General features: G+C 42.1%; 1 protein-coding gene across 1 annotated transcript in view; it reads left to right on the top strand.

Moving 5' to 3' along the window:
• NECTIN4 (nectin cell adhesion molecule 4) overlaps positions 1-22,051 on the top strand; it is a 68,906-nt gene that overhangs the window by 28,899 nt on the left and 17,956 nt on the right. The window contains exon 2 of the mRNA XM_075193190.1: positions 18,074-18,427. Coding sequence (XP_075049291.1) covers positions 18,074-18,427 — 354 coding nt within the window. The remainder of the gene's footprint in view (positions 1-18,073; positions 18,428-22,051) is intronic.

The following is a 22,051-nucleotide window of genomic DNA, read 5'->3' as shown; positions in this document are numbered from 1 at the left end:
GTCACTGATCACTGATACTGAGTATAATAATACACACAGTGCAGTCACTGATCACTGATACTGGGTATAATAATACACACAGTGCAGTCACTGATCACTGATACTGGGTATAATAATACACACAGTGCAGTCACTGATCACTGATACTGGGTATAATAATACACACAGTGCAGTCACTGATACTGGGTATAATAATACACACAGTGCAGTCACTGATACTGGGTATAATAATACATACAGTGCAGTCACTGATCACTGATACTGGGTATAATAATACACACAGTGCAGTCACTGATCACTGATACTGGGTATAATAATACTCACAGTGCAGTCACTGATCACTGATACTGGGTATAATAATACACACAGTGCAGTCACTGATACTGGGTATAATAATACACACAGTGCAGTCACTGATCACTGATACTGGGTATAATAATACACACAGTGCAGTCACTGATACTGGGTATAATAATACACACAGTGCAGTCACTGATACTGGGTATAATAATACACACAGTGCAGTCACTGATACTGGGTATAATAATACACACAGTGCAGTCACTGATCACTGATACTGGGTATAATAATACACACAGTGCAGTCACTGATACTGGGTATAATAATACACACAGTGCAGTCACTGATACTGGGTATAATAATACTCACAGTGCAGTCACTGATACTGGGTATAATAATACACACAGTGCAGTCACTGATACTGGGTATAATAATACACACAGTGCAGTCACTGATACTGGGTATAATAATACACACAGTGCAGTCATTGATACTGGGTATAATAATACACACAGTGCAGTCACTGATCACTGATACTGGGTATAATAATACACACAGTGCAGTCACTGATCACTGATACTGGGTATAATAATACTCACAGTGCAGTGACTGATACTGGGTATAATAATACACACAGTGCAGTCACTGATACTGGGTATAATAATACACACAGTGCAGTCATTGATACTGGGTATAATAATACACACAGTGCAGTCACTGATACTGGGTATAATAATACACACAGTGCAGTCATTGATACTGGGTATAATAATACACACAGTGCAGTCACTGATCACTGATACTGGGTATAATAATACACACAGTGCAGTCACTGATCACTGATACTGGGTATAATAATACTCACAGTGCAGTGACTGATACTGGGTATAATAATACACACAGTGCAGTCACTGATCACTGATACTGGGTATAATAATACACACAGTGCAGTCACTGATCACTGATACTGGGTATAATAATACACACAGTGCAGTGACTGATACTGGGTATAATAATACACACAGTGCAGTCACTGATCACTGATACTGGGTATAATAATACACACAGTGCAGTCACTGATCACTGATACTGGGTATAATAATACTCACAGTGCAGTGACTGATACTGGGTATAATAATACACACAGTGCAGTCACTGATCACTGATACTGGGTATAATAATACACACAGTGCAGTCACTGATCACTGATACTGGGTATAATAATACTACACACAGTGCAGTCACTGATACTGGGTATAATAATACACACAGTGCAGTCACTGATACTGGGTATAATAATACACACAGTGCAGTCACTGATCACTGATACTGGGTATAATAGCACTCAGTGCAGACATGTGCCTCAATGTACCCCAATAGATACCATACCAGTTTGCATAATATCACAGTGAGATAAATGTGAAGGCAGCAAATATTTCCTTAATCACTCCCAGAAAACAAGGACCCATCAATTCTCTGAGATGTGTAGAAATGACTGTGTAGAGAGAGAGTTTCGGTCCAGAATTTTTACGTTGTAAAGATGAGTGAGTGGGTCGGGATTCTTGCTGGTGTCTCGCACTTCTGTGAGATCCAGGTTACAGATCATACGCTCTGTTCTTAGGGGTTTTAGGTGATATCAGATTTGTTTCTTTTTCTGGGCTTTGCTAGACAGGCTAGTGACATATAGAAGTGCAACTACCTTAGTAGCAGCGGGTGCAGCTGTGGGGGCCCTCTGTCCTGGTCTACATGTGTTTCTATCACCTTTAGGTGGTCCATGGGGTCCCTTACAAAATGTTGCTATGGTGTTTAGATACTCACCTAGTGGAATAAATGTACAGCTGGTTCTTTAGTTAGGGTTGTGGTTTTGATGACCAGACTTCGGACCTCGCTGATGGGTGGGGACAGCTTGTGAGAATCCCAGACCACCCCTAGCGTGGAGGAGATCTTGTAACCATGTAATGGAGGATGGAAGGATGAGCCACCTGTGGAGCCTCAGGACGGTGGCCAGAGCGGAGACCAGACTTGGCACCTCGCTGATGGGTGGTTATAGCTTGTGTGAATGCCAGACCACCCCTAGTGTGGAGATCTTGTAACCATGTATTGGAGGATTGAAGGATGAGCCATCTGTGGAGTCTCAGTGCCAGCATACAGACGGTGGCCAGAGTGGAGACCAGACCACCCCTAGCGTGAAGGAGATCTTGTAACCATGTGTTGGAGGATGGAAGGATGAGCCGTCTGCGGAGTCTCAGTGCCAGGATACAGACGGTGGCCAGAGTGGAGACCAGACCACCCCTAGAGTGGAGGAGATCTTGTAACCATGTATTGGAGGATGGAAGGATGAGCCGTCTGTGGAGTCTCAGGACGGTGGCCAGAGTGGAGAACAGACTTGGCACCTCGCTGATGGGTGGTTACAGCTTGTGTGAATCCCAGACCCCCCCTAGCGTGGAGGAGATCTTGTAACCATGTATTGGAGGATGGAAGGATGAGCCGTCTGTGGAGTCTCAGGACGGTGGCCAGAGTGGAGACCAGACTTGGCACCTAGCTGATGGGTGGTTACAGCTTGTGTGAATCCCAGACCCCCCTAGCATGGAGATCTTGTAACCATGTGTTGGAGGATGAAAGGATGAGCCATCTGTGGAGTCTCTGGACCAGGATACAGACGGTGGCCAGAGTGGAGACCAGACCACCCCTAGCGTGGAGGAGATCTTGTAACCATGTATTGGAGGATGGAAGGATGAGCCGTCTGCGGAGTCTCAGTGCCAGGATACAGACGGTGGCCAGAGTGGAGACCAGACCACCCCTAGAGTGGAGGAGATCTTGTAACCATGTATTGGAGGATGGAAGGATGAGCCGTCTGTGGAGTCTCAGGACGGTGGCCAGAGTGGAGAACAGACTTGGCACCTCGCTGATGGGTGGTTACAGCTTGTGTGAATCCCAGACCCCCCCTAGCGTGGAGGAGATCTTGTACCCATGTATTGGAGGATGGAAGGATGAGCCGTCTGTGGAGTCTCAGGACGGTGGCCAGAGTGGAGACCAGACTTGGCACCTAGCTGATGGGTGGTTACAGCTTGTGTGAATCCCAGACCCCCCTAGCATGGAGATCTTGTAACCATGTGTTGGAGGATGAAAGGATGAGCCATCTGTGGAGTCTCTGGACCAGGATACAGACGGTGGCCAGAGTGGAGACCAGACCACCCCTAGCGTGGAGGAGATCTTGTAACCATGTATTGGAGGATGGAAGGATGAGCCGTCTGTGGAGTCTCAGGATGGTGGCCAGAGTGGAGACCAGACTTGGCACCTAGCTGATGGGTGGTTACAGCTTGTGTGAATCCCAGACCCCCCCCTAGCGTGGAGATCTTGTAACCATGTGTTGGAGGATGGAAGGATGAGCCGTCTGTGGAGTCTCAGGACCAGGATACAGATGGTGGCCAGAGTGGAGACCAGACCACACCTAGCGTGGAGGAGATCTTGTAACCATGTATTGGAGGATGGAAGGATGAGCCGTCTGTGGAGTCTCAGGGCCAGGATATTTAAGGTGGATGGAATAGCCTTCCTACAGGACATTACATCCTTTGGATTTTTAGGCTAATTTCTGCAGGTACAGAAGTAAATTATTTACCTGGGTCAATAGAAAGGGGCCGGAGGCTCAGTGTCAGATAGCAGATTAGATTACGCTGCCTCCCGCAGTAGTGGCGGTCTGAGTGATTGACACCAATGTTGGTTGTAGCCGGCACTTTCATCCAGCCGTGTTGCTGTAATACATGCCAGATCACGTGATGTCATGAGGGGGTATTATTCCTTATTGATCTGACATTATATTTTCCAACTTTCTTCTTGGAAGCCCTTGGATTGTTTCTCCAGGTTAGCAGGATTATATGTAGTCTGAAGTCTCTGGGGGTGATGTGTAGCTTCAGTCTATCCCCATTTAGAGAAGTGATCCACTGGTTCTCAATAGATCCTGGTCACAGAAAGATGGGTCTGTTTGTCAGACGCAGAGTTTCATAGGGTGGATCATGACATCTTGATGAAGCACTGGATTCAGACCTATCCTAAGGTCACATCAGGAATATTTCCTCTACCCCATCACCACTACCATATGGAATACCACAGGGCCAATGTTACAGTATATATGCTGCCACCGGGCCATATTATCCAATGTCATGGCCTAAGCAGCCACTGCTATGCAGATGACACCTAACTCCGATATTACATGCTGCCTGGCTAACCTGCAAGAGTGGACAGAAGGTCTTATGATGGCAGGAGAGAGGCCGAGGGCAGTATGGTAGTGAGAGGAGGCAATGGAATCATATCAGTCCAGACGGTGGTCTGTCCTTGACAAAAGTCTATCAATCCATCCCTGGAAAATTGCAAGGATAAAACATTTCATTACAGTTTAGAAATTGACAAAACTAATCCATGTTTTTATATCCTTATGACAGTGGAATGACTTCTACCAAGGTCTTCTGGCCGAGTTTATACCCAATCATTCTCACTAAAATCCACCTCTACTTCACTACCGACCTACCTTGGCTGTCGGTGACCATCTGACCTACAGAGCCGAAGGTAATTTGAACCCCTGGACATTTGGTACCTCCTATGACTAAATGTTCCCTATGATCCCCAAGGACGATGCCCATAATCTGCCTAATGTCTCTTTATCATCCCCCCCCCCCCAGCCCTGACCTCCCAGAGTGTAGCAGCCCATCTATAACCAAGTAACTCTAGAGATCAGCACAAATAGAATTTCTGGGGTTTCACAACATGGAAGTCACACCAAAGCGAGCATTCCTTAACGCCGGCTGACAATATAAAAGTGGCTTCTTAGTAGAACTAATTGTTCTGCATAGCTGAGATGAGATAGACGATGAGGAATCTAAGCTATGGAAGGACAGCTCAATGTGGCGGTCCCTCCCGTGTGTTTACTGCTTTCATGTCCACTCTTCCAGAATAGCATGTAAAGTACACAACGACCGCACAGGATAAACAGCTATTCTCTCTGTCTAATAAAAATATGTTACCGATGAAGTAGAAAGTGTTTTATTGTATGAACTTCCAAAACTGTTTACTCTGAAGCTGTCAGTACGTGCAACAATCTTCGTGACATGATCTGCAGTGTAAACAATGTCAGCATTGAATGATTTGTACACATATATATCATCATCATCATCATCAGTTATTTATATAGTACCACTAATTCCGCAGCGCTGTACAGAGAACTCACATCAGTCCTTGCCCCTTTGGAGCTTACAGTCTAAATTCTCTAACACACACACACACACACACAGACTAGGGTCAATTTGATAGCAGCCAATTAACCAACCAGTATGTTTTTTGGAGTGTGGGAGGAAACCCACGCAAACACGGGGAGAACATACAAACTCCTCACAGATAAGGCCATGGTCAGGAATCAAACTCATGACCCCAGCACTGTGAGGCAGAAGTGCTAACCACTGAGCCACTGTGCTAAACTCATTCTGTTCATTTTGCACAGAACATAGATAATGATTTCTATTTACCAGAAGTTATCTCAAGTAACTGGTCATCATAGCTACCAGATTGTCTCTTGTCAGGCTTGGACAACCTGTGGCTCTCCAGGTGTTGTGAAACTACAAGCCCCAGCATGCTCTGCCAGCTGATAACCAACCGACAGGTGGCAGGGTATGCTGGGACTTGTAGTTTCACCTGGAGAGCCACAGACTTTCCAGGCCCATCTTGGATCATGTTATTTCTGATCATTTGTGAGTCCCATGTAGTGATAATTGTACGCTGTGCTTTGTCTATGTGTATGTGTGGGACTGTGCCTTTGAGAGTGTGTGTGTCTGTGTGCCTGAGGACAGTGCCTGGGGAACTGCAGAGGACACAAAACATGGAAACACTCCCATTGTCCCCAGTAGCTGCAGACAATGGGCCTCATTAATAGTTCATGGGACATATCTGTAGCAGATGCTGTGTGGGATCTGAGAACAGTTGTTTCCACTGCCATAAAGAGCCAGTGCTGGTCACGTGAGCTTACATTCTACTGCGGTTCTCCAAATCTTCTGTACAATACTTGTCAGCCGGCATCTACGACTCACACTCATACTTCAACTTCTCTTTATCCCTAGGAGGTTAACCCTTATTTGCCTGAACTAAAAGAGGACACTCTACTGTAACGTTTATTCTCCAACAGGGCGGCAGCAAATGTCCAGGCAGTTTATATCAGGATGATTTGTAATATTAGCAGTAATTCCCATCACTAATTTACTAACTAACTTATTATTATGGGATCTTTGGCTCAAACCCCAATATTCATCTAATATTAAAATGAATGAGTGGGAGGGATTTATTCCCAGCCCCTCCTACTTTCTAAAAACAAATCTGCTCCTTACTGTGTGTAATGGAATCATTCCAAGCCCCATCTAGCATTACCTGGGATTATTAGTATTATCTAAGCCCCCAGTAAGTAATTAAAGCCCCAGCTAATTAGTATTATCTGGAATTATTACTATTATCCCCCCTCCCCCAATGCCAATTAATCTATTTCTGCACTGAGTTTCTATTAAAGAGAAAACTGCAGCAGCTTCAGGGTTGGAGAGATGATTGGTGACTGAGTCAGAACGTGCAGAGTTCTGCAGATAGAGGGTTACTATAATCAGTTATCTGCCCTGGGAACTAGATCCCGGGCAACGTGCCAGGGGCATGTCCTACAACCGCCACTGATCAGTAATTACACTGAGAGGCGTCTGTCTGGTGCCTGATTTATGGAGTGCCTCAGACATACATATGTTTTATAGTACATTATATATACATATATTATATATGTACATTATTTACAGCCACTATATACGTACATTACATTGGTACATTACATCCATCCATTATGTACATATATACACATACATTACATACATTGTATCCATCCATTATGTACATACATACACATACATTACATACATTGTATCCATCCATTATGTACATACATACACATACATTACATACATTGTATCCATCCGTTATGTACATACATACACATACATTACATACATTGTATCCATCCATTATGTACATACATACACATACATTACATACATTGTATCCATCCATTATGTACATACATACACATACATTACATACATTGTATCCATCCATTATGTACATACATACACATACATTACATACATTGTATCCATCCGTTATGTACATACATTACATACATTGTATCCATCCATTATGTACATACATAATATACATACATTACATTGGTACATTACATACATCCCTAATGTACATACGTGCACATACATAGCATACGTACATTATATACCTACGAAGTGGCCTACTCCATGTACATTAATATACATACATACATTATCTATACATACATAATGTATGTACATTAATAAAAAGGCATCATGCTATACCACACATACTGAGAACTATCATTTATAACTTCATCTATTATTATTATATACATTACTCAGTGCTTATGATCTCAGATTCACCTTGGCAGCTGGTAAATGCTTTCAGCATTGGTATATATATATATATATATATATATATATATATATATATATAACTTGACTGCTTTCACTCGTACGCGAGAAAGAAGATTATAGCTGCTGTGTTATAGCAGGTTTCGTGTCTTTTACTATCAAATGTTATAAGAACATTTCTTGTGCTTACGACCTATCTGGAAGTCAGTGTCTGGGGTACTTACGAGCTAAACCTGGCACATGCGCTACCAGTGCGGAGCTGGGATATGGGGCAGGTACACTACAACTCCTATCGTGTTCATTACACACTTATATAGTAACTTCACTGCATTAATAAAAATAAACTTATAGAGCCTGATTCATAAAGGAAAGGAGCAAATAGCAGTAACTTTGCACCTTGGCAAAACCATGTTGCATTGGAGGAGGAGGTAAATGTAAAATGTGGGGACAGATTTATAGTTGGGGTAGGACATGTCCTAGATCAATTTTATATTTCAGTGTACAAATAAGCTATCAGGTATCTGTGCGCTACATGAAAAAGCAGCCAGTATTTATCTTATGTGCAAAATAATAAACTACGTTGCACCCATTGTATTATAACATGGTTTGTCCAGGAGCAAATTTTACTCCTTTTTTTGCCCTACTTTCCTTAATGACTCAGGTCCATCATATCTAGAGAGGGATAATAGCAACAATATAGAGTATAAGAGGAATTGTGTTATATTTCGTCCCCTTCTCAGATTATATTTTATGCTGAATGCCTCAGAGTCCCCCAATCTGCAGAGATCAGGGGGTAAATGTATCAAGTTGAGAGTTTTCCGGCGGGTTTGAAAAACCAATCAGATTCTAGCTATCATTTATTTAGTACATTCTACAAAATGAAAGCTAGGATCTGATTGGTTGCTATAGGCAACATCTCCACTTTTCAAACCCGCCGGAAAACTCTCAGCTTGATACATTTACCCCCTGATCTTGCTAAGGCTAGGTACACAATACAGGGTATTTTAGCCAACTATTGGGTCAATCACCTAATAAATGACTATCGGCCCGATAAAGCATTAGTGTGTACACTGCAACAATGAACGATTAATATTGAACAGTGCACTGTATCATTTCAATTGATCCTTCCAATCCTGCAGTGTGTATATGCTCATGATCAGGATCTCCATAGCTCACAGACACAATCTGTTCAGCAGATGGTTCTGACAGATGAAGAGCACAGATCTGAAGGTAAAACACCTATAGTGTGTACACAGGAATCAGCTGCTGATTGGGACTTTTTTCTTAGTCATTGGTAAAATCACTATAGATAACACATCGGGAGAACATTTCTGTAGTGTGTACGGAGCCCCCGGGTGCTTCCAGGTCAAACTCTATGATGAGCAAGTCCACACAGGGAGGGAACAAACGACACAGCAAAAATCTAGATTTTCAGGTTTACTGTCTCCCTTCTCACGCAAGTGTGAGTGTAATGTGAGAGGGGAGGAGTGCGTGTCTAGTGATGGCAAGTGAGTGCCATGGTGGGGTTGTCAGAGGGATTAGTGCCAAGGGCTACGGCAAAGGTGTCCAAGGGATTGGTGCTGTGTGCCATGGTGGGATGGTTTTGGACAATGTTAGGGCTTGTCTTCGCTTTGCCTTATATATTAAGACAATACAGTCAATATAACTTTTTATATATATATATATATATATATATATATATATATATATATATATATATATTATACTCCTGCTGGAGTGCTATCTGTAAATATAGCATTCGAGTGTCATTTAAATGGGGTTATTCCTGAAATATTACACAGTGATGGTCATTCTTATTATTTGTTGAATGCACTATTGGGGTGTAGTGTCCTATGTCTGTATATAGTGTAATAGAATTGTATTATGATCAGTGGTCAGGTCATGTTGAAGGTGTAGTGTCCTATGTCTGTATAGAGTGTAATAGAATTATAATATGATCATGTCCAGTGGTCAGGTCATGTTGGGGGTGCAGTGTCCTATGTCTGTATATAGTGTAATAGAATTGTATTATGGTCATGTCCAGGGGTCAGGTCATGTTGGGGGTGTAGTGTCCTATGTCTGTATATAGTGTAATAGAATTGTATTATGATCAGTGGTCAGGTCATGTTGGTGTGTAGTGTACTATGTCTGTATATAGTGTAATAGAATTGTATTATGATCATGTCCAGTGGTCAGGTCATGTTGGAGGTGTAGTGTAATATGTCTGTATATAGTGTAATAGAATTGTATTATGATCATGTCCAGTGGTCAGGTCATGTTGGGGGTGTAGTGTCCTATGTCTGTATATAGTGTAATAGAATTGTATTATGGTCATGTCCAGTGGTCAGGTCATGTTGGAGGTGTAGTGTAATATGTCTGTATATAGTGTAATAGAATTGTATTATGGTCATGTCCAGTGATCAGGTCATGTTGGAGGTGTAGTGTAATATGTCTGTATATAGTGTAATAGAATTGTATTATGGTCATGTCCAGTGGTCAGGTCATGTTGGAGGTGTAGTGTCCTATGTCTATATAGAGTGTAATAGAATTGTATTATGATCATATCCAGTGGTCAGGTCATGTTGGAGGTGTAGTGTCCTATGTCTGTATAGAGTGTAATAGAATTGTATTATGATCATGTCCAGTGGTCAGGTCATGTTGGGGGTGTAGTGTCCTATGTCTGTATACAGTGTAATAGAATTGTATTATGATCATATCCAGTGATCAAGTCATGTTGGGGGTGTAGTGTCCTATGTCTGTATAGAGTGTAATAGAATTGTATTATGATCATGTCCAGTGGTCAGGTCATGTTGGGGTGTAGTGTCCTATGTCTGTATATAGTGTAATAGAATTGTATTATGATCAGTGGTCAGGTCATGTTGGAGGTGTAGTGTCCTATGTCTGTATACAGTGTAATAGAATTGTATTATGATCATATCCAGTGATCAGGTCATGTTGGGGGTGTAGTGTCCTATGTCTGTATAGAGTGTAATAGAATTGTATTATGATCATGTCCAGTGGTCAGGTCATGTTGGGGGTGTAGTGTCCTATGTCTGTATACAGTGTAATAGAATTGTATTATGATCATGTCCAGTGGTCAGGTCATGTTGGAGGTATAGTGTCCTATGTCTGTATATAGTGTAATAGAATTGTATTATGATCATGTCCAGTGGTCAGGTCATGTTGGTGGGGTGTAGTGTCCTATGTCTATATAGAGTGTAATAGAATTGTATTATGATCATATCCAGTGGTCAGGTCATGTTGGAGGTGTAGTGTCCTATGTCTGTATAGAGTGTAATAGAATTGTATTATGATCATGTCCAGTGGTCAGGTCATGTTGGGGGTGTAGTGTCCTATGTCTGTATACAGTGTAATAGAATTGTATTATGATCATATCCAGTGATCAAGTCATGTTGGGGGTGTAGTGTCCTATGTCTGTATAGAGTGTAATAGAATTGTATTATGATCATGTCCAGTGGTCAGGTCATGTTGGGGTGTAGTGTCCTATGTCTGTATATAGTGTAATAGAATTGTATTATGATCAGTGGTCAGGTCATGTTGGAGGTGTAGTGTCCTATGTCTGTATACAGTGTAATAGAATTGTATTATGATCATATCCAGTGATCAGGTCATGTTGGGGGTGTAGTGTCCTATGTCTGTATAGAGTGTAATAGAATTGTATTATGATCATGTCCAGTGGTCAGGTCATGTTGGGGGTGTAGTGTCCTATGTCTGTATATAGTGTAATAGAATTGTATTATGATCATGTCCAGTGGTCAGGTCATGTTGGTGGGGTGTAGTGTCCTATGTCTGTATAGAGTGTAATAGAATTGTATTATGGTCATGTCCAGTGGTCAGGTCATGTTGGGGGTGTAGTTTCCTATGTCTGTATATAGTGTAATAGAATTGTATTATGATCAGTGGTCAGGTCATGTTGGTGTGTAGTGTACTATGTCTGTATATAGTGTAATATAATTGTATTATGATCATGTCCAGTGGTCAGGTCATGTTGGGGGTGTAGTGTCCTATGTCTGTATACAGTGTAATAGAATTGTATTATGATCATGTCCAGTGGTCAGGTCATGTTGGGGGGTGTAGTGTCCTATGTCTGTATACAGTGTAATAGAATTGTATTATGATCATGTCCAGTGGTCAGGTCATGTTGGGGGTGTAGTGTCCTATGTCTGTATAGAGTGTAATAGAATTGTATTATGATCATGTCCAGTGGTCAGGTCATGTTGGGGGTGTAGTGTCCTATGTCTGTATAGAGTGTAATAGAATTGTATTATGATCATGTCCAGTGGTCAGGTCATGTTGGAGGTGTAGTGTCCTATGTCTGTATACAGTGTAATAGAATTATATTATGATCATGTTCAGTGGTCAGGTCATGTTGGGGGTGTAGTGTCCTATGTCTGTATAGAGTGTAATAGAATTGTATTATGGTCATGTCCAGTGGTCAGGTCATGTTGGGGGTGTAGTTTCCTATGTCTGTATATAGTGTAATAGAATTTTATTATGGTCATGTCCAGTGGTCAGGTCATGTTGGTGGGGTGTAGTGTCCTATGTCTGTATACAGTGTAATAGAATTGTATTATGATCATGTCCAGTGATCAGGTCATGTTGGTGTGTAGTGTACTATGTCTGTATACAGTGTAATAGAATTGTATTATGGTCATGTCCAGTGATCAGGTCATGTTGGGGGTGTAGTGCCCTATGTCTGTATACAGTGTAATAGAATTGTATTATGATCATGTCCAGTGATCAGGTCATGTTGGTGTGTAGTGTACTATGTCTGTATACAGTGTAATAGAATTGTATTATGGTCATGTCCAGTGATCAGGTCATGTTGGGGGTGTAGTGTCCTATGTCTGTATACAGTGTAATAGAATTGTATTATGGTCATGTCCAGTGGTCAGGTCATGTTGGAGGTGTAGTGTCCTATGTCTGTATACAGTGTAATAGAATTGTATTATGATCAGTGGTCAGGTCATGTTGGAGGTGTAGTGTCCTATGTCTGTATAGAGTGTAATAGAATTGTATTATGATCAGTGGTCAGGTCATGTTGGGGGTGTAGTGTACTATGTCTGTATATAGTGTAATATAATTGTATTATGGTCATGTCCAGTGGTCAGGTCATGTTGGAGGTGTAGTGTTTTATGTGTGTAGAGTTTATTTTTTGTCTGCTGAATTTAACAGATTGAAAACAAACATAATTTGAATAATTATCCAATATGTGCAGAAATGTGTCGTGTTTACACTTGCAGCCTACATGGTAACTTCTTTTCATTTAGAGATTCAGTGAAACATCCAATGTGACCCAGATTTTCTACACAGCTGCACGGTGCGCACAAGGCAGAGATATTTATCATATCATTATATTGTATACAAACATTGGCACCAACTCAGAGATATCCAGCACCGTGTGTGTATGTGGCAGGTCACCATTTTTCAGCCTGGTCATACCTAATGAGAATTATTAAATGAGGGAATCACTAATTACATATCATAGACGTGATATTAATAGGAGAAAATGGAGGCTGTTGGCAACTGACTGGATAATCTTGTGTCATTGAATTGTCTGATCCCATCATCATCACCATTTATTTATATAGCGCCACTAATTCCGCAGCGCTGTACAGAGAACTCACATCAGTCCCTGCCACATTGGAGCTTACAGTCTAAATTTCCTAATATACACACACAGGCAGACAGAGAGGGAAAGACTAGGGTCAATTTTTTGATAGCAGCCAATTAACCTACTAGTATGTTTGTGGATTGATCCCAGCAAACTACCGGCTACTACTTATTAATCGCATATACATCCTTTCACAAAGGGCAATTATTTGTGACATCCAGATCTATAGGAATCAATCTATGTGTTATTAAACATGGTCAATCCTTATTAGTGTGTTCCCCGTATATTGCTGCAGCTTACAGGTGAGGAAATAAATAAGTTTGAACTGTTCTCTGGCCAGAATAAATTGCTGAGTAATATTCTTGCTCCCCCTTTTTAAGTTTTCATAGCTTATTTGGCAGGAAATTCGGCAGAAGGATTAACAAGTTTTTGCAAGATACAGTGTGAGAGTGATAAGTGGAATCCAGATCATCAGGTTTTTCCTGCGTTAAATACCTGAAGGTTTTCAGCTTGATTTGGCTGCTTAGAGAAGCAGAATGTGACTGATCGCCTTCTCAGCACACCCTTCCAGCCCGGAAATAGTTTCTGTCACAACAAGACTCACTTGAGAATGTGTGCTGAGTGGGTGTGAAAGGGTTAATGAAAATAAAATCACCTGGTCTATTTAAAATTATTAAACTTCAAAATGATATCTCACGCTCACTATTATCTATCCAGTTCTGTCACCACATTTGCGGAAGTGTTCAGTTACTCCCTGACCTATCTCAAAATATATTCACAACTTAAATTAACGTGAGTTACTGCAGCCCACACAGTTATCTGCCTCAAGTGTAGTGCTTATAAATAACCAAACAAGCCTTTGCCCCTGAATTCTTTAAGAACACAAAGACAGAACATTTTTTAAATGGATTTTGATATGACAAGGAAAGTCAGAATGTTTAGAGTATATTAAAAAAGATAGGAAATGGATATACAGTAATATTACTGCAAAACAGTTCCATAAATCAGTAAAAACAGAAACCAAAAACTTGCATACTTTCTTATAATGGCTCCGGGCAAGACTAAAACAAGGACATATCTTCCATAGCAAACTGACCTTTAAGAAATGACAAAGCTCTAATATCAGGCTAGTATTTGTAAGCATTATGCTGCTGCCCACAACACACTTTTATGAGGTCAATTCACCAAGATCTGTATGTATGCTAACTGGCTTTATTCCCCCTTTTATGACCTTTGTTCAAAACACATTTCTATTTAGCACTTTTTATAAATAGAATATTTTTTCTCGGCGCATTCTAAAAATATAATAAAATATCGAATAAACAGATCAGGATCCACCACAGAGACACATGATACATCATTATAAAATATAGGAAGATATGTTATTACTCTATGTTTTCCCACAGGCTGGCAGTTATGGTTTATATATTTGATGCGACTCAGCCCCTGGATTATTAATATGTATGACGGTCCTCTCAGATATCTATTATAAAATTATTTGCTTTAACGTACCTTCCTTGCAATACATTTTATAAAGGCCTGGGATGGTCACATTGTCCTCCATAGACATTGTTTCTGGAGGGTGCCATAAAACTTATCTGACCTGCTCATATCTGAAGTTCCTGAGGTTGGATCCTAGGCCTCAATAACAGATACACAACCCAACTATGTGACGAGACACCAAGTTCCTCCAGATATAAACATTCCATAGGCCTTTGAAGTAGATTCAACCTAGTTAACCCATGGTTTATGGCACATATGGCTGTCTTTTTTTGGAGAGTGAACATTTATATTTTATATTTAAATCTCAGAAAGAGATCAGTTGCTGATAAACAACCGAAAGAGACCACACTTCAAAATCCTTCAATCTTCAGATAACTACACAAAATATAGGAATAAAAGGACTATAACTATGTAGAGGTATTTATATCACTTCTGCTGTGGTGGGGACTATATGTATTTACATGGATTTTTTTTCTATCAACAAAACATAAAAATACGTCTCTGGTGGAGGCAAACCGCTTCAAAGGTTGTAAAAACATTAGTGTTTTAATTGTATTTTTTGTGTTATTTTGAACTAACACCGCCCTATAATCTTTATATGGCATCGTAGCTGCACCCTGGTCTCTTCAGTCTGCTACTTGTCATACACTAGGATGTACTAAGAGTAAAACATATGTATAATGTAAAAGAATTAGTCACTGAGATCAAATCTATATGAATCTTACTCTATATATTCAAACATTTATGACCATTATAGTATTTCATTATACAGTTGGATTTCCTGTCTGAAATAAACAAAATAACATTGCTATGTTATGTAATCTTATCATAGAAAGTGTTTATCTGCTGAAATCAATGCCCATATTGTAATAATCCTATCAAGTTCCCAAACCCTCCCAGTCCCTGCATCTAATAACGGGGCTCCCAAACCCTCCCAGTCCCTGCATCTAATAACATGCCTCCCAAACCCACCTAGTCCCTGCATCTAATAACATGCCTCCCAAACCCTCCCAGTCCCTACATTAAATACCGGGGCTCCCAAACCCTCCCAGCCCCTGCATCTAATAACATGCCTCCCAAACCCTCCCAGTCCCTACATCTAATAACGGGGCTCCCAAACCCTCCCAGTCCCTGCATCTAATAACATGCCTCCCAAACCCACCTAGTCCCTGCATCTAATAACATGCCTCCCAAACCCTCCCAGTCCCTGCATCTAATAACAGGGCTCCCAAACCCTCCCAGCCCCTGCATCTAATAACGGGGCTCCCAATCGCTCCCAGTCCCTGCATCTAATAAAGTGGTGTCCAAACCCACCCAGTATTAATGAAATACATAACATCAATTCCATGATTATATAAGAGCACAGGTGAGACTGGCAGTGTACGGTGTGGATAGTCATCCATGCTGGCCACACACCTTCCACATGCTGTAACCTGTACAGCAGCCCGTCCCTAGGTGTGTTACTCACTCTCCTTTAATGATCTCTTCCTTTGTTATATACTTACTCAGTAAAGAGGGATTACAACGCATTTGACACTTCTCAGCCAGGAACTTTAAAGTAGAAAATACTACTATTTATTACAATGACTGCTCAGCACAGTCTATTATTGTCATGACAATTTCATTGTAGGAAGTGCACAGACAAAATTCACATCAGGTAAACAGGAAATAACCAAAAGACTGACTCAGCTCACCAGAGTGTAGTGTCCATTATCAGAGTGGACAGAGGAACATATTGATAAGGAAGAAACTAGAGGGAAGGTGTTAGAGAAGGTGAATAATAGAGGGGTCTGCTAGATGCTGGAGAAGGTGAATAATAGAGGGGTCTGCTAGATGTTAGAGAAGGTGAATAATAGAGGGGTCTGCTAGATGTTAGAGAAGGTGAATAATAGAGGGGTCTGCTAGATGTTAGAGAAGGTGAATAATAGAGAGGTCAGCTAGATGTTAGAGAAGGTGAATAATAGAGGGGTCTGCTAGTTGTTAGAGAAGGTGAATAATAGAGAGGTCTGCTAAACGTTAGAGAAGGTGAATAATAGAGGGGTCTGCTAGTTGTTAGAGAAGGTGAATAATAGAGGGGTCTGCTAGTTGTTAGAGAAGGTGAATAATAGAGGGGTCTGCTAGATGTTAGAGAAGGTGAATAATAGAGAGGTCAGCTAGATGTTAGAGAAGGTGAATAATAGAGGGGTCTGCTAGTTGTTAGAGAAGGTGAATAATAGAGAGGTCAGCTAGATGTTAGAGAAGGTGAATAATAAAGGGGTCTTCTAGATGTTAGAGAAAGTGAATAATAGAGGGGTCTGCTAGATGTTAGAGAAGGTGAATAATAGAGAGGTCTGCTAGATGTTAGAGCAGGTGAATAATAGAGGGGTCTGCTAGATGTTAGAGAAGGTGAGTAATAGAGGGGTCTGCTAAACGTTAGAGAAGGTGAGTAATAGAGAGGTCTGCTAGATGCTGGAGAAGGTGAATAATAGAAGGGTCTGCTAGATGTTAGAGAAGGTGAATAATAGAGGGGTCTGCTAGATGCTGGAGAAGGTGAATAATAGAGGGGTCTGCTAGATGCTGGAGAAGGTGAATAATAGAGGGGTCTGCTAGACGTTAGAGAAGGTGAGTAATAGAGAGGTCTGCTAGATGCTGGAGAAGGTGAATAATAGAAGGGTCTGCTAGATGTTAGAGAAGGTGAATAATAGAGGGGTCTGCTAGATGCTGGAGAAGGTGAATAAAAGAGGGGTCTGCTAGATGCTGGAGAAGGTGAATAATAGAGGGGTCTGTTAGATGTTAGAGAAGGTGAATAACAGAGGGGTCTGCTAGATGCTGGAGAAGGTGAATAATAGAGGGGTCTGCTAGATGTTAGAGAAGGTGAATAATAGAGGGGTCTGCTAGATGTTAGAGGTGAATAATAGAGGGGTCTGCTAGATGTTAGAGATGGTAAATAATAGAGGGGTCTGCTAGATGTTAGAGGTGAATAATAGAGGGGTCTGCTAGACGTTAGATATAAGGTATACAATTGAGAGTTCTCTTCCATTCCTAACTACATTTTTCTTTTATTATGCTACAATACCCACAGCAGGTGGTATAAAGCTCAGATGATTAGCAGGATGTTCCTCAGTCTTTATCTAGTTGATATAATATTTCTGACACGGGTTAATGTATCTGCTTTCTCTTACAGAGTGTTCCGGTGGCATTGTGAACACGGACAAGACTGTCACAGCCGTGCTGGGTTTAGATGTCACTCTTACATGTTATTACGAAGCCCAGGATAGAGAGAAAGTGACTCAAGTTGTCTGGTCAAAGAAAGTCCTGAATGGTCAGGATATCCAGATTGCCATATTGAATACAGAATTTGGGGCTCACATATATCCTGCCTATAAGGACAGAGTTAAGGAAAAAGCTCCCTTGCAGTCAGAAGATGGTACAATAATACTGAAGAATGCGGTGCAGGCCGATGAAGGGGTCTATCAATGCCGGGTCAACACATTTCCAGCAGGAAACTTTGAGGGCGACATAAAATTAAATGTGCTTGGTAAGAATGGACTATAGAGTTATTGTAATGTCCTCTGCTTATTAAACACAGTTCAAGGCAGTGCCCAATGCCCCTCATTCCCATTCACTCATGGTAATACTCTACGCATGTATTCAGATCCCACGCTCAGCACTCTACGCACGTATTCAGATCCCACGCTCAGCACTCTACGCACGTATTCAGATCCCACGCTCAGTACTTTACGCACGTATTCAGATCCCACGCTCAGTACTCTACGCACGTATTCAGATCCCACGCTCAGCACTCTACGTACGTATTCAGATCCAACGCTCAGTACTTTACGCACGTATTCAGATCCCACGCTCAGTACTCTACGCACGTATTCAGATCCCACGCTCAGCACTCTACGCACGTATTCAGATCCCACGCTCAGTACTCTACGCACGTATTCAGATCCCACGCTCAGCACTCTACGCACGTATTCAGATCCCACGCTCAGTACTTTACGCACGTATTCAGATCCCACGCTCAGCACTCTACGCACGTATTGAGATCCCACTTTCAGCACTCTACGCACGTATTCAGATCCCACGCTCAGTACTCTACGCACGTATTCAGATCCCACGCTCCGTATTCTACACGCATTCAGATCCCACGCTCAGTACTCTACGCACGTATTCAGATCCCACGCTCAGTACTCTACGCACGTATTCAGATCCCACGCTCCGTATTCTACACGTATTCAGATCCCACGCTCAGTACTCTACGTACGTATTCAGATCCAACGCTCAGTACTTTACGCACGTATTCAGATCCCACGCTCAGTACTTTACGCACGTATTCAGATCCCACGCTCAGCACTCTACGCACGTATTCAGATCCCACGCTCAGTACTTTACGCACGTATTCAGATCCCACGCTCAGTACTCTACGCACGTATTGAGATCCCACTTTCAGCACTCTACGCACGTATTCAGATCCCACGCTCAGTACTCTACGCACGTATTCAGATCCCACGCTCCGTATTCTACACGTATTCAGATCCCACGCTCAGTACTCTACGCACGTATTCAGATCCCACGCTCAGTACTCTACGCACGTATTCAGATCCCACGCTCCGTATTCTACACGTATTCAGATCCCACGCTCAGTACTCTACGTACGTATTCAGATCCAACGCTCAGTACTTTACGCACGTATTCAGATCCCACGCTCAGTACTTTACGCACGTATTCAGATCCCACGCTCAGCACTCTACGCACATATTCAGATCCCACGCTCAGTACTTTACGCACGTATTCAGATCCCACGCTCAGTACTCTACGCACGTATTGAGATCCCACTTTCAGCACTCTACGCACGTATTCAGATCCCACGCTCAGCACTCTACGCACGTATTCAGATCCCCCGCTCCGTATTCTACACGTATTCAGATCCCACGCTCAGTACTCTACGCACGTATTCAGAATTTATTAGAATGTTGTTAACATCTACTGAACATAAAATACATTGTTACAGTTGCTCAGATTGCACATGTTATATCATGTATACACAGCTGTCATCACTACTGATCAGGACTTAGACTAGCCCCTTAGATGGAGCAAGAGATACCGCAGAAAAACAAGTAACTCTGAGGTTCTCCGAGCTGGAGACGGACGTGTCTGCGTGAGTCCGTACTGTATATTGACTACGGCCAAACGTCCCTTCCTCGCCCAGTTCACTCACGGTAATTGTAGCCTCTAGTGTCCCCTTTGTGTACACAGATGTATCTCCCGTGTTTGAGCATGTGCAGAGTGGTGAGTGACTTGATGAATCAGGCCCACTGTATATTAGATCTACACTTTGTTGCAGTGTACACTCAACTAAAACATTGGGTCTTTGTATTATGGTTTCTAGATGTATTAATTATGACCAGATGTAAAATGACCAGATGTTACATAAGATCTAGGGTCATTACAGAAAGTAAAGCAATACAAGGAGGACATTTTCTCCTGGACAAACCATGTTACAATACAAGGGGTGCACAAGAGTTTATTATTTTGCACATAACGCAAATACTGGCTGTTTTTGCATGTAGCCAGACGCGGGCTGGCACAGTTCAGCCCGGGGGGCGCACAGGCGGCCGCATCACATGACAGGCGATGCGGCCGCGTCATTGATGACGTGGGCTGTGCGCTGACGCGGCCGCATCGCTTGCTGTGTAATGCAGCCGCAGGTAAAATAAAATAATATCATGCATCCCCTGGGGGGGCGGCCCGAACAGGGGTCAAACTGAGCGGCCCGGGGGGACGATGCCCCCCTGCCCCTGCATGTAGCGCACAGATACCTGATAGCTCTATTTTTACACTGAAATTTACAGTTGATCTAGGACATGTCCTACCCCAAATATACATCTGTCCCCACATTTTACATTTACCTCCCCCTTCCTTTGACAAGGTGCAAAGTTACTCCTATTTTTTGCTTTACTTTCCATAATGAATCAGGCCCTAGGTGTATATATGTACAATGACTAGAGGTTGTACTGTGTATTTATATGTAGTACTATGTCTAGAGAGTTATATAAGGTCTAAGTGTATGTATACAGTGTACAATGACTAGAGGTTGTACTGTGTATATATGTGTAGTACTATGCCTAGAGAGTTATATGAGGTCTAAGTGTATGTATACAGTGTACAATGACTAGAGGTTGTACTGTGTATATATGTATAGTACTATGCCTAGAGAATTATATGAGGTCTAAGTGTATGTATACAGTGTACAATGACTAGAGGTTGTACTGTGTATATATGTATAGTACTATGTCTATCAGTCGTGAGTCTAGATGTTACATAAGGTCTAGACGTATATATTTATATGGTGTACAATGACTAGAGGTTGTACTGTGTATTTGTGTGAGAGTTACACAAGGTCTAGGTGCACACACCGATCACCCACAACATTAAACCGCTGACAAGTGCAGTGAATAACATTGATTATTATATAATATAATAACATTATTATATAATATATTATATAATAACATATTATATTACAATGGCACCTGACAAGGGGTGGGATATATTAGGCAGCAGCTGAACAGTCAGTTCTTGAAGTTGATGTGTTGGAAGCAGGAAAAATGGGCAGCGTGAGGATCTGAGGGACTCTGACAAGGGGCAAATAGTGCCGTCTAGACGGCTGGGTCAGAGCATCTCCAAGACGGCCTCTCTTGTGGGGTGTTCCCGGTATGCAGGGGTTAGTACCTACCTAAAGTGGTCCAAGGAAGGACAACCGGTGACAGGGTGACGGGTGCACAAGCCTCATTGATGCAATGGGGAGTGAAGGCTAGGACTGGTCCAAACCCACAGAGATACTGTAGCACATATTGCTGTAAAGTTACTGCCGGCTATGATAGAAAGGTGTCAGATCACACAGAGCTCCGCAGGTTGCTGTGTATGGGGCTGCGGAGCCGCAGACCGGTCAGAGTGCCCATCCTGACCCCTGTATACTGCAGAAAGCACCTACAATGGGCACATGAGCACCAGAACTGGATCATGGAGCAATGGAAGAAGGTGGCCTGGTCTGATGAATCACGTTTTTTTTACATCATATGGACGGCCGGGTGAGTGTGCAGCTGGGGAAGAGATGGCACCAGGATTTACTATCATCATCATCACCATTTATTTA

The sequence above is a fragment of the Mixophyes fleayi genome, chromosome 12 (genome assembly GCF_038048845.1).
Source record: "Mixophyes fleayi isolate aMixFle1 chromosome 12, aMixFle1.hap1, whole genome shotgun sequence".
NCBI classification, from domain to species: Eukaryota; Metazoa; Chordata; class Amphibia; order Anura; family Limnodynastidae; genus Mixophyes; species Mixophyes fleayi.
Note: the sequence above shows the minus strand (reverse complement) of the source record. Positions and strands in the feature narration are given on the sequence as shown.